Raw genomic sequence first — 13,250 nt, forward strand, 5'->3', positions numbered from 1 at the left:
TAGGGCTCTGAAGATGATTAAGGGACTGGAACATCTCTCCTATGAGGAACAGCTGTGAGAGCTGGGCCTGTTTAGCCTGGAGAAGAGAAGACAATCAATGCTACAAATACCTTAAGGGAGGATGTCAAGAGGATGGGGCTGGACTCTTTACAGTGGTACCAAGTGACAGGACAGGAGGCAGCAGGCACAAACTGAACCACAGGAAGTTCTGCTTGAATATGAGGAGGAATTTCTTCCCTGTGAGAGTGACAGAGCACTGTATCAGGTYGCCCRGACAGGTTGTGGMRTCTCCTTCTCTGGAGATCTTCAAGGTCCAGCTGGATGCAACCCTGTCTAAYGTGTTCTAGGTGACCMTGCTGAGCAGGGAGGTTGGACTAGATGATCTCCAGAGGTTCCTTCCAACCTTGACCATTCTGTGATTCTGTGAATGTGGATCAAATTGCTGTCTTCCAGTTTGCATCTAGTAAATCGTCTTTTCTGCTGAATGGCTGGGACYAGGCTAATGAAAACTAGAAAGGAAAATGTGTTTTCAGTATTCTCACATGGCGTTTTTTAGAAAGCCACTTATAAAATGCTACAAGCATGCCCACTGAAAGGAGACCCCTGAATTGAAGAGCTTGCACTATATTATCCTACCAAAAGTTTACTGAAGCCTAAAAAAAAACAGGTCACAGGCAGCCTTGACTGGAGTGATGGTGGGGTTAAGTATCCTGTGAGGAGGAAGTGGGGCAAAAATCAGGATCACACACCCAGACTTCGGGAAAGCAGAATTTGGCCTCTTTGGGGATGTGCTTAGAAGAATCCCATGGGATGTGGTCCTGGAGAGGAAAGGGGCCAAAAAGCTAATTGATATTCAAGAATCGTCTGCTCCAAGCTCAAGAGAGGTCCATCCTAATGAGCAGGAAATCAAGCAGAGGAGGCAAGAGGAAGAACAAGGTACTCCTGATTAAACTCTAACCCCCCCCCCAAAAAAAAAAAAAAAAAAAAGGCATACAAGAGGTGGAAGCAGAAGTCACACAGGAGGAATACAGAGACACTGTTCAAAAGTACAGGGACAGGGTTATTACAAAAGCCAAAGCCCATGCAAGACTGAATCTAACAGGAGAGTGAAAGGCAGCAAGAAAGGCTCTACAGGTACATAAGCAGCAAAAGCGAGGCTAGGAAAAATAAGGGCCCCTTACTAAATGGAGCAAGGGCCCTGGTTAGAAATTACATAGAAAAGACTTGAGGTACTTCATGCCTTCTTCACCATACTCTTTACTGGTAGGACCAGCCTTCAGCAATCCCAGGCCCTAGAGACCAGTGAGAAAGTCCTGTGCAAGGAAGACTTGCCCTTGGTGGAGGAGAATCAATTAGGGAACACTTAAACAAACCAGACATACACAGGTGCATGGGACCCCATATGGTACACCCATGGGTGCTGGGGGAGCTGGCTGATGTCATCACTCTCGATCTTTGAAAGGCCATCTGAGGAGGTTCCTGATGGCTGGAAGAAAATGTAATTTCTGTTTTTAGGAAGGGCAAGAAGGAAGATGTAGGGGAACTACAGGCTGATCAGCCTCATCTCAATCCCTGCAAGGGTGATGAAGCAACTCACCCTGGAAACCCTGTCCTAACATATGAGTGACAAGAAAATGATTGGGAGTAGTCAGCCTGGATTTATGAAGGAGAAATCATGCCTGACCAACCTGCTTGCTTCCTGTGGTGAAATGACTAGCTTGGTGGATGAGGAGAAAGCAATGAATATTGTTCATCTTGACTTAAGTAAGGCTTTCAGCATTGTCTCCCATAGCATCCTCATAGATAAACTGATGAAGTATGGACTAGATAAGTGGACAGTGAGGTGGACTGAGAACTGGCTGAGCTGCTGAGTTCAAAGGGCCATGATGAGTGGCACAAAGTCCAGCTGGAGGCTAGTCACTGGGAGCGCATCCCTGGGGGTCAGTACTGGGGCCAGTACTGTTTAATATCTTCATGACCTGGAAAAATGCACCCTCAGCAGGTTTGCAGATGAGGAGGGGCTTGTACMCCAGTTGTTTGTGCTGCCAGTCTGATGGACCTCAATAGGCTGGAGAAATCGTCAGGAGGGAAACTCATGAAGTCCAGATGTGAGAAATACCAAGTCCTGCCTCTGGGGAAGAATGGCTTCATGCACCAGTACAGGCTGGAGGCTGGCTGATTGGAAAGCAACCTTGCAGAGAAGGATCTGGGGATCCTGGTGGACAGCAAGTTGAACATGAGCCAGTAATGCCCCCTCATGGCAAAGGTTATTGGCATTGTGAGCTGCCTTAGGAAGAGCATTGCTGGCAGGTGTAGAGAGGTGATCCTTTCCCTCTGCTAAGCACTGGTGAGGCCACATCTGAAGTGCTGAGTCCAGCTCTGGGCTCCCCACTACAAAGAAGACATGGACATATAGTCCAAGTCCAAGAAGGGGTCACAAAGATGATTAAGGGATAGGAGCATCTGACATATTTGGAGAGGCTGAGAGAGCAAAGAAATGGCTGAAGGGGGATTTTTTCTCAAGGTACATAAGTACCTGATGGGAGGGAGTAAAGAAGACAGAGCCAGACCCTTCTCGGTGGTGTCCAGTGACAGGATGACAGGCGACAGGTACAAGTTGAAACAGGAAATTCTGTCTGAATATAAGCGAAAAGCTTTTTTACTGTGAGTGTGGTCAAACACCGGATCAGGTTGCCCAGAAAGGCTATGGAGTTTCTATCCTTGGAGATGCTCAAAATCTGACTGGACATGGTCCTGGTCAGCCTCCAGAGACTGAGGGAGTTGAACAAGATGATCTCCAGAGGCCCTTTCCAACTTCAACTGTTCTGTGATTCTGTGAACTTTTCCCAGCAAAAATACACTCTGTAGAGTAGTATTTCTTCATGTAATAGAGTTTACATATGTGATACAGGAAAGAAAGCTTATGCAGATTATTCACTAATGACATTTTCAGACTGTAGCATAAATGCAAGAAGAGCTGCCCAGAATTTCTTGAATTCACTAATGGGCTGACAGAGAGCGTCATAAATACTGGAACAGGTTATGTATTTGTCTTACACAGCAGAGGGGAAAATGAAATCTCCACCTCTCTTGCTTAYGTGAGAAAAGTCTCCCCTGTTTGGTCTGGCATGGCTCTCCCTCTTAATTAAAAGAGAGGAACTAGGTAGTCTTTCACCTATATTGTGCAACCAAGAATGAAGAAAATTCTGACAATTTGAGGCACATCGATGTGCCTCAAAATGATCTCTTTGCAGTATGTTTCTACTTTACACTACTACTGGAGTGGGGCTGGTACTGACACCACGCCTAGTGCAGGATGTGCCTAAAGACACAGTTTAGTCCATAATCGGCAATACCACAGTAATTACATATTTTTCAAGCTTAGAATATGTATTTCTGGGTTTGGAGGCTGAGGTTTTTTTTTTGTTTTGTTTTGTTTTTCTTGAGCTATTTTTCTCTACAAAAGCAGATCTGCAGTACAGAAACAATGACTTGCTCAGAGTCCAGTTCTGCCTTCACTGAAGTAACTGGCAGGATTCACACTGAGATCTTTGGGATAAACAAACAASAGTTCCTTTTTTTTACCCCCAATCCTGAAATGTCCTAGGTTGGTTTTAATCTGTCAAGGTCAAGAATTCCACCAGATAACCAATCTGTGGCAGAAGTAACACAGCATTAGTTCCCACAATCACAGATTTATCACAGTTGCTCTCTGTTTGGCTTAAGAGAGATGCTAAGGCCTGACGTGATACTTTAACTATGCTCTGTCTGGAGATGAGGTCTTTCTGCTGTTGGATTAGCACGTCAGCAGCTCAGCTGAGGCAGGTTTTGTTGTTCTTTTCCATGCTCCTTCTGTTCAGTAGATAAAAAAAAAGGATTTAAGTGTTCAAGATTGTCACTGTACCGCAGCAAGTTGATCAAGCAAAGGAGTTCTCTCTGAATGTGATAAGTCAGCATTTTCGTGAACTTCCAGGCTGATTGTGTGAAAACACCAGAGTTATATGGCTATTAATTAGGTGACACATGAATTTTCAGCCCAGTAGCTGGAGAAGGCGCATACTTGTTCCAAATGGCCAGTTAATGAGGCAGTATCTCTTGTAAGCTTCAGGACTGAATGCAGGTTTAGCAAAACTGATAGGAACATTAATAGTGATTTCACAGATGTAAATCAGTTTCTTTTTCAGCATGATTGTTTTCAGAGTTGTCTGATTCAAAATCAATGTTGAAAACAATACTTATTCTTTGTTACAATTGTTATTTGCAGCCACCAGTGATAAGACGGCCACCAACAATTATTTGTTACATATGTGGCCGTGAGTATGGAACAAAATCTATTAGTATCCATGAGCCACAATGCCTGAAAAAATGGCATCAGGAGAACGACATGCTACCCAAGCATTTGAGAAGGCCAGAACCCAAAAAGCCTGAAGTCAGTTACGTACAAGGTAAGCTACAGACCAAATGAGGAATGGGATGAAGGAAGTGGGAGAAAAGAGAAAAGAGGGAGAAAAAAAAAAAGGGACTAGCTTAGCAGTTTGCAAACACCCTCATTCAATCCAAGAAAAATCTAGACATTGTAAGACTGTAGCTTGTTTTAAGCTTTTTGTTAAGCATCCTATTCTCTTTTTGCACTGCATCAGTGAGAAATAAGAGTAGTCATTGCCTTGTGGGACATGTCTCTTTATGTGTCAGTACCTTCTGAATCACAACACAAAAAGATTAGGAACCTGCTTCACAGCTACATCATTCCTTTTTGGCTACTTTCAACACTGAAGAAGAGCATATTTTAAATTGAGCAAAAGCATCCAAGAACAATATGCAGACTGGACACATACAATCATTAAAACAAAATACCCTTCTGGCAACATAGCAGCTGATATCTCAGCCAGGCCAGGTTTTACACCTATAGTGTTGGTTATCAAAAAAAAAAAAAAAATGCCCAATGCTCTATCCAGTAGTAAAGAGTGACCTCTAAAGTGGGAGTTCAGTGGTAAAATAAGAAAAACAGTACCAAATGCATGAGAACTACTAGAAAATAAGGTATTTTTAAAGGCTAAACTATAATATATACTGTAGTTTCTGATTTCTATTAAAATATTTGCAGAGATAAAGTTGCAGTATCTTYTACAATTAGTATCCAGTGGATGCTGTTAGACCTTTTATTTACAAGCCTTAGAAGCTTACATTTTGCGACATCATAAAGCTTACTTAATAAGACATTTTAACATAAATGCAGTGGAAAAATGCTGTATAGTATAAAATAAGCATTCTGTTTCTATCAATTATGTCATGTTTGTCCGTTTGGTCTATTGTATAAGATGCTGAGATTCCCTCTTCTTCAAATGAATTAAAAGTGATGATCCCTAGCACCTTGCAGAGCTGAGCTCCCATATTTATCCAAGGGGAATGTATTCTCTGTAGAATCAAGCTGAATTTTTATTTAGGCTTTGCTTGGAAGTTGTTTCGCTTCCATTGGATGCTTTCCCTGGCCTTTCCAGGTGGTCTGAGCTAGTTTGGGCCAAGTTTGGACCACTTGCACCCAGCTGGCTAGTTCACCCACTTTTTATTTGCATTCTCTGTAATTTCCAACAGCTTCCCTTAATGTCTGAAAAAACAGACAAGTTCTCCCACAATTCTCTGGGAAAGAATCATACTGTAGATCATTTTCAGAACAAAGAAGTATGTCCCCAGGAGATGCACCCAAAAGAGAGTAGAATCACTGAGAATGCTAATCATCTGTTCAAAATAATAATAATAGGAGCTCAAATAATATCAATATTGGCTAGCAGATGTCAAGTAGCTGAGCTGAATCTGCAGTAAAAGATAGGTTCAAAAGGCATTTTCATTGCATTTACTCTTACTTAGTTTTTTTAATTTTTATGTGTGTGATAAAAAAGATGGAGAAAATGAGAATTCTGTCTGAAAGAGGAGGATGCAAAAGGACAGTTGAGGTTATTTTGAAATACACTATTCTTATTATGAGAAAGTGGAAGCAAAAAGACATCTACTCTTTGAGAGAACAATCCAGCAAAAGGCYCCCAGATATGAATCAGAAAATTGTCTCATTTATGCAGTGAGTCATACCAGGCGCCACGCGTCTCCTGTGAGGTGTTGTGTGCSCACACTTCCCCAGGGGGCACTGACCTGTTTCCAGCATGTGTCCCTAAACGTTTGCTGATGCAAGCCTGATCAGTTCTGTAGCTTGAGCTGAAACTGTTGTTCCCCTTACAGTTGCCTCATGCTCCTGGCCTCCAGAAAATAATCTCAATGTTGTCCTTTTTCCATAGGACATACTCTCGATCATCTGGTAAAAGCTGTAACTGACTCTTAGTCTACATACACGTACTGCATGTCTCACGGTCTCTCAGTTTAAGGAGGAGGGACTACCCTGTTGTTGAATGGAACAGGCAGTGTTCAAAATAAAAGTTCAGAAATACTAACTGCTTACATAAAACTTTTTATAACTTACAAAAATCCCTTTTGAAAACTATAAGTGACATGGCAAGACAACCACTGCCCTGATTACACAGTGTTTTGTTTGTGGAATGCAACACATGCCTGTAAGGAGAAAGTCATCTCTCTTTTTCTCTTTTTTTATATTCAATAAACTTTCCAAAGTACAGAAAATACACATTCATTTCCTGCAAGCAAAGGGATTATTTGTCTCAGCCAAGAAAAGAAACACTACTTGATTGCTCTTCTAACAAAAAGAACATTAAGAACAGGCATATTAAGAGATCTAAGGCTTATTGTGGTTATGTGAACCATTGGTTATGAATCATGTTAAAACTGTATGGGCCTTTAATGAAGAGATCCATGGTGCGCCAATGACAGAAACCATGGAATATTTTTAAATGTACAAATTCTTTTCTTTTTAAAAATTGTCTGCTGTTAACAGTTCAAAGGCAAAAGCAGTTATTTTTTTGGCCATCTTCTGTATTGTTATACCTTTTGGAAAGTGCACAGCAAATACAGCTTCAAATCAAGCTATATGGATATTTTCTTTATGCACTTCAAATGAAGACTCAAAGATCTAAATTCAGGTATTRAGCAACCTGCCTGTCATTTTTGGAAATGAGTTTGAAACAACACTGTGTGAAAGTCTATTTCAAGATGAAAGTAAATAAGATTTTTTTATACTCAAATACGATCTTGAAAAGACATCTGATGTGTTTGAAGAATGCTTCTGAACTTTCAGAGTAGTCAGTCTTTCTGCAATGGAAAATAACTGAGAGTAAAACTGGGTTAGTGCAAAGGTGACAATAGACACATCAATGCAGTGACCTCACAGGAAGCTGTGGCTTAAAAGAACTGTAGGCTTTGTCTGTAAGAGGTTTTAGGCTTACCTAACCTTTAGTCAAGTTGTTGGCAAAACTTATATAGACTTCACCAGGAAGAAAATTGGGCCCCTTGTCCAGGGCAGTACAAAGAGCACATTCTCTACGATATACTCCCTCTCATTGCCATGGTCAGATAACATATGCTCATTAAACAAAACTTGAAGTAAAGCCAAAAAGTGAAATTTGTCGATAATAGTATGTATGCAAAGATGTTAATAATTAGCTAAGAATGCATATCATAACACAGAGCATATTTTCCCTGTACTCTCATACAATGCAGAATGATTCATTTTGAAGTTAATTTAATTCAACCCCTGGGACAAAAAACAGAGTCTTTTATATACATATATGTGTGTGTGTGTATATATATATATATATATATTTTACTTTTACTTTTTTTTTCTTTCTTTTTCATTTGCAAAAGCAATATGGTTTGGTTAAAACTGAGAGGCTCAGTCAACAGGTATTTCCTGAAAATACTTTCCATAAGGAGTTGAATGTGGGTCTCCAGAATGAAAACTGATACCTTCTTTTTTTAATTTTCCAGCCAAAGGTTTCTATGATCTTGATTCTGTAAACGAGGCTGCCTGGACCAGCGCCCAGAACCAGCTAGTTCCATGTGATATTTGCAGGCGTACTTTCCTTCCAGACAGACTGATCGTCCACCAGAAATCATGTAAACCAAAACCTGCAAAGTAAAGTGGATGTAACACACATGCGTACATATGCATGCACACTCACACACATGAGTGTGTGTGTACGCATGAGTACACACACACGCACACATACTTTTCAACCACACTGTGAGAGAAATAAAATCCAGCTGGAGAGCACATTGTCAGATCACATGATCTGAAGATCTCTGGAGAAAGATCAGCACTAGCTACTGCAGTGTGAGGTCAAATGCGGTGATTTTTAGCCCAGCAGTAGCAGAAATGCGTCCTCATTTCAGATATTCAGGTAGCATCCATCTTGAAATCAAATTTTGAGAGGGAAGAAATAAGAATACTTGAACGTAATATGACATTTCATCTTTACTCTCATCATACTGTGTTTTGTTGGGTACATGGAGTGTTCAAATGAAGAACCCTCACTAGCTGTTTTTTGAATAATTGTACTGTCTGAATGTCTGTTGCCCAAATGTGACATGTTCTTCAGCCCTGCTTCTATCACAACCTTTCGGGTTTAGCAAGCTGGACCTTGGAAAGCAGTTATGCCCTTTACATGCGTTTCCCATTCTATGAAGCATATTTGTTTTGCTATTCAGAAAGGACAGAAAAAAATGGCCTGTGTCTGTCTTTGACTGAGGAARTCCTCAAGAGAGTATCCTACAGAGATCCTTCTTGTTGTCTTGCTTTTCAGAACAGATCTATGAGAGTGAGAGAGATGGTGTAATGTCAAGAGCTTCCTTATCAGCAGGGACATCTGGCTGCATGTCATGCTGTCAGTGAATGCTGTCACCTACTCTTTCAGAAATATGAGGCAATTTAGAGGAAATAAGCATTTTGATGAGAAGTAATTCACTGAATTTCAATGGAAACAAAGCCAGAGGGATGCTGGTCAGGTTAAGGAATACTTCAAATAACTGACTCAGATTTTGTCTTCCTGTCCATCAAAGATTTGTCTAATCAGTGTAAAGACTTCCAGCTGAATTTGACTAATCAGAGAAATCCCATCTTGCCCCATCAATGCAGCCAAGACTCTTCACTGACCCCCCACTCAAGAGCTTAAATCATGAAGCACTCCAGTATTCACACGCTTGTGGAACAGTGGAGCTCACAAAGCCCTTCAGTGTCACTCCAGTCTTCAAAAAGGGCAAGAAGAAGGACCCAGGCAACTATAGGCCAGTCAGCCTCACCTCCATCCCTGGAAAGGTGATGGAACCGCTCATTCTAGATGTCATCTCCAAGCATATGGAAAAGAAGGAAAAGAAGGTGATCAGGAGTAGCCAGCATGGATTCACCAAGGGGAAATCCTGCTTAAGCAATCTGATAGCCCTCTCTGATGGAGTGACTGTCTGGGTAGATGAGGGGAGAGCGGTGGACGTTGTGTGCCTTGACTTCAGCAAGGCTTTTGACACTGTCTCCCATAACAACCTCCTAGACAGGCTCAGGAAGTGTGGGCTAAATGAGTGGACAGTGAGGTGGATTGAGAACTGGCTGAAAGGCAGAGCTCAGAGGGTCATCATCAGTGGCGKGGAGTCCAGTTGGAGGCCTGTGGCTAGTGGYGTCCCCCAGGGGTCAGTACTAGGTCCAGTCTTGTTCAAATTATTCTTCAACGACCTGGATGAAGGGACAGAGTGCCTCCTCACCAAGTTTGCTGATGCTACCAGGCTGGGAGGAGTGGCTGACACACCTGAGGGCTGTGCTGCCATTCAGAGAGACCTGGACAGGCTGGAGAGTTGGGCAGAGAGGAACCTCATGAGGTTCAACAAGGGCAAGTRCAGAGTCCTGCACCCAGGGAGAAATAACCCTAGGCACCAGTACAAGCTGGGGGCTGACCTGCTGGAGAGCAGCTCTGCAGAGAAGGACCTGGGAGTGCTGGTGGATGACAAGTTGACTCTGAGCCAGCAATGTGCCCTTGTGGCCAAGAAGGCCAATGGTCTCCTGGGGTGCCTTAGGAAGAGTGTTGCCAGCAGGTGGAGGGAGGTGATCCTGCTGCTTTCCTCAGCCCTGGTGAGGCCTCATCTGGAGTACGGTGCCTGGTTCTGGGCTCCCCAGTCCAAGAGAGACATGGAGCTGCTGGAGAGAGTCCAGCGTAGGGCTCTGAAGATGATTAAGGGACTGGAACATCTCTCCTATGAGGAACAGCTGTGAGAGCTGGGCCTGTTTAGCCTGGAGAAGAGAAGACTGAGAGGGGATCTCATTAATGTGTACAAGTACCTGAACAGAGGGTATAAAGAGGATGGGGCTGGACTCTTTACAGTGGTACCAAGTGACAGGACAAGAGGCAGCAAGCACAAACTGAASCACAGGAAGTTCCGCCTGAATATGAGGAGGAATTTCTTCCCTGTGAGAGTGACGGAGCACTGGCACAGGTTGCCCGGACAGGTTGTGGAGTCTCCTTCTCTGGAGATCTTCAAGGCCCKGCTGGATGCAACYCCATCTAAAGTGCTTTAGGTGACCCTGCTGAGCAGGGAGGTTGGCCTAGATGATCTCCAGAGGTCCCTTCCAACCTTACCGATTCTATGATTCTATGACTGCTAAAGGTAAAATATTCCCTGATAAAGGAATACAGCTATGGATCACAAGCAAAGACTGGCTGTTGTTAGGAAACACCGCAGAAGTGCTCCCTTCTTGGAGGCATTTCCTGCTTATGAATGGTACTCATAGCATGATTTATCCTCTATGCAGTAAACCAAACATGCCAAAAATAGTATAAGGTAGAGAAACACATCTTTGTCATGAACCTGGTAAAGGAAAAAACATTTCTCTGTCAAGCCAAAACAAGCATGATGTGTCTGACGGCTGGAATGAAATACTGCCCTGTCCTTTGTGCCAAATGTGACCATAACAGAGTGCCAATATGGGCAACAAGGGCAAGTATTATACAGGAATGCACTGTGGGAGGTGTTTTAATATTCTATTTCAAAAAATGTTACTGTGTTACACAGCAGAATCAGTGCCAAAATACATCAGTGAATGGGTTAAACACATGAAGGCAGTAATATTCACTTCCACAAGKTAGAGAGCACTTTGTTATTGTTTTACTTACTCTGAAGTGTTTTATTAAGCAATGAGTTATTCAGAATGTATGACAAAATGCAATACATGTTGTCAACCAGCAATACAGGCTTCCTGAAATGATGAAAGATCCTGTATCTCCTGTATGTTTTCACCTTCAGGCTTAATTCCCTGGAGCTGGCTGCTATTTATTGTGTGACCAATGGGACATTTCCAAGAGCATTTGCACTTACTGTTGCACTCACACAAATCAGATGATGTGGATGTCTTCACGCACACCAAAATGAAATATGGGTACCAGCTTCTTTTCTTTTCCAAGCTATCAAGCTGTGTGATTTGTTGCATAAGTGAAGTAAGAAATAATATCATTGTTCTGTTATTAGAGGAACACTCCTGGCCCCAGCTCTGGCAGACTATTAATTCAAACTGGGAGAGATACGAGCATTCTTTGGTGAAAATAATTTCCAAAACAATCAATGGCACCTCAGCAGTCCTTTCATCTTTGGAATGAGGATTCTGTTGTCTGAAGATGGATATCTTCAGAAGTCAAAGGTTCAGTTTCTATTCTACAGTGTGATGCTGTGTAAACCCTGCAGATCTAGGTTTGTTAGTTTCTCAAATGTGGGGAGATTCCCAGGTGGAGCCAGAGCTGTACTGTCTCAGCTCTTTTTGGCTCCGAGATTGCATGTGACCTGAGGAAAGATCAGGGGCATTGATCTGTCATTACTGGGCTAGTTACTAGAAGCTGTTGGCAGGCAACATATACTTCAGGAGTCTGGAAGCTGTTATAATTTACAGATACTGATCCACTGCTGCGTAGCTTGATAACAGGATGTTTATGAATGCCATGTAATCCCACCTTTCTGGACCCTCTTCCTCTTCTTGGAACCCTCTTCCTCTTGTCAGAAATGATAAGCACTTTTTGGCTATATCTACCTTACCTGAGCCTTCAAACTTTCTTAGACTTACCTCAAGAGCATAGATGGTTTTTAAGAGACTAATMGCTCTACACAATCAGTGCAATCTTTGTCATCAAAAATTTAGCCCTGTCTTAAAGTGAGATTTAGGCTTCAGAGTCCCTATATCATTCTACAAATTGGGTTTAGGGTCCTGATGACTTTAACTCTGTTAGAAATTTTACTCAGAATGGTTGTTCTGAGTTTCATTCTAAGCTCTCCTCTTGTCTAGTTGTCTTGTTCTGGATTGTTATCCCAAAAAGCAATAAATCTTCCTGAAGAGCTGTGCAGAGTAGTTATAAACACAACATGTTGTTCATCTATTAATCATAGACGTATCCACATGGGGATACGTCTTGCATGGAAATATGCCTGTACGGGACCTTCTAACACAAGCCTGAAGTATGGCTTCCATGTCAGCCTTTGTCAGAGTCAAATGAAGATTTGGCAAATTGATAACTGTCTCTGCTGATAGGTGATTGCTTTTGAGCTCCAAACTCAATGTGAGATCTGTGAAGCAGGAGTCACAGAGGCAAAATACTGGTGGACTGTGAGAGGTGGTGGTGAGACCAGTGCCTTAAGGAACTCAGAAGGAGGCAATAGCACTCAAAGAGATCTCAGAATCATTCAAGATGTGACATCCCTTTACCTCCACAAAACTGTTGGTACAACAACTTTCAAAATCACATATTGAAAGCATTGACCTAACAGTGACCTATCATTGCACTTCAAACACTACCAGGATGGGGCTGTCACTCACATCTCCAGTTATTCTGTCATGAGCTTTTTTGCTGAGCTTACCAGCCATGATGATAACCTGTGCCAGTGATGATGGTGAGTTCTGTGGCAAGATTTGTGCAGTGGGAAAAGCACTCATGGTGCATTTCATAGTTTGCTCTTTCAACARGGTTAAACTAAGATCTGGTAAGATTTTTCATTATTACTTGGCATTCATCATGCTGCCTTTTTTTACAGAAGAGGAAAAGGAAATGAGAAACTGAGCTACTTGGCTTCCTTTGTTTCTGTACTTGGCTGTTTGTCACTAAACCTTATCACAGGGATTCCCCCCTCAGCCCCCTGTTTCCTACTGATACCACACACCTAACTCAAAAGAGCTGGAAAATATTTTCTGGTATTTCAATATCTATGACATTCCGTCCAATTTGCTACAAATGTGCTGCTAATAGTTGAAATTATATCTATAAAACATACAAAAAGTCAGAACATGGGTTGACATGCAAAATTTAATCATATTATACAAATGAGCATCC

General features: G+C 42.1%; 1 protein-coding gene across 1 annotated transcript in view; it reads left to right on the plus strand.

The window, feature by feature from the left end:
- The window catches only part of ZNF475 (zinc finger protein 475), a 62,429-nt gene extending 53,921 nt beyond the window's left edge, over positions 1–8,508 (plus strand). The window contains exons 14-15 of the mRNA XM_085305407.1: positions 4,265–4,445; positions 7,888–8,508. Of these exons, the coding sequence (XP_085161533.1) occupies positions 4,265–4,445; positions 7,888–8,039 (333 nt within the window). The 3' untranslated portion in view covers positions 8,040–8,508. The remainder of the gene's footprint in view (positions 1–4,264; positions 4,446–7,887) is intronic.
- Positions 8,509–13,250: the final 4,742 nt, after the last annotated feature.

Source organism: Rhea americana, unplaced genomic scaffold (genome assembly GCF_003343005.1).
Source record: "Rhea americana isolate MKP2758 unplaced genomic scaffold, rheAme1 scaffold_22, whole genome shotgun sequence".
Classification (NCBI taxonomy): domain Eukaryota; kingdom Metazoa; phylum Chordata; class Aves; order Rheiformes; family Rheidae; genus Rhea; species Rhea americana.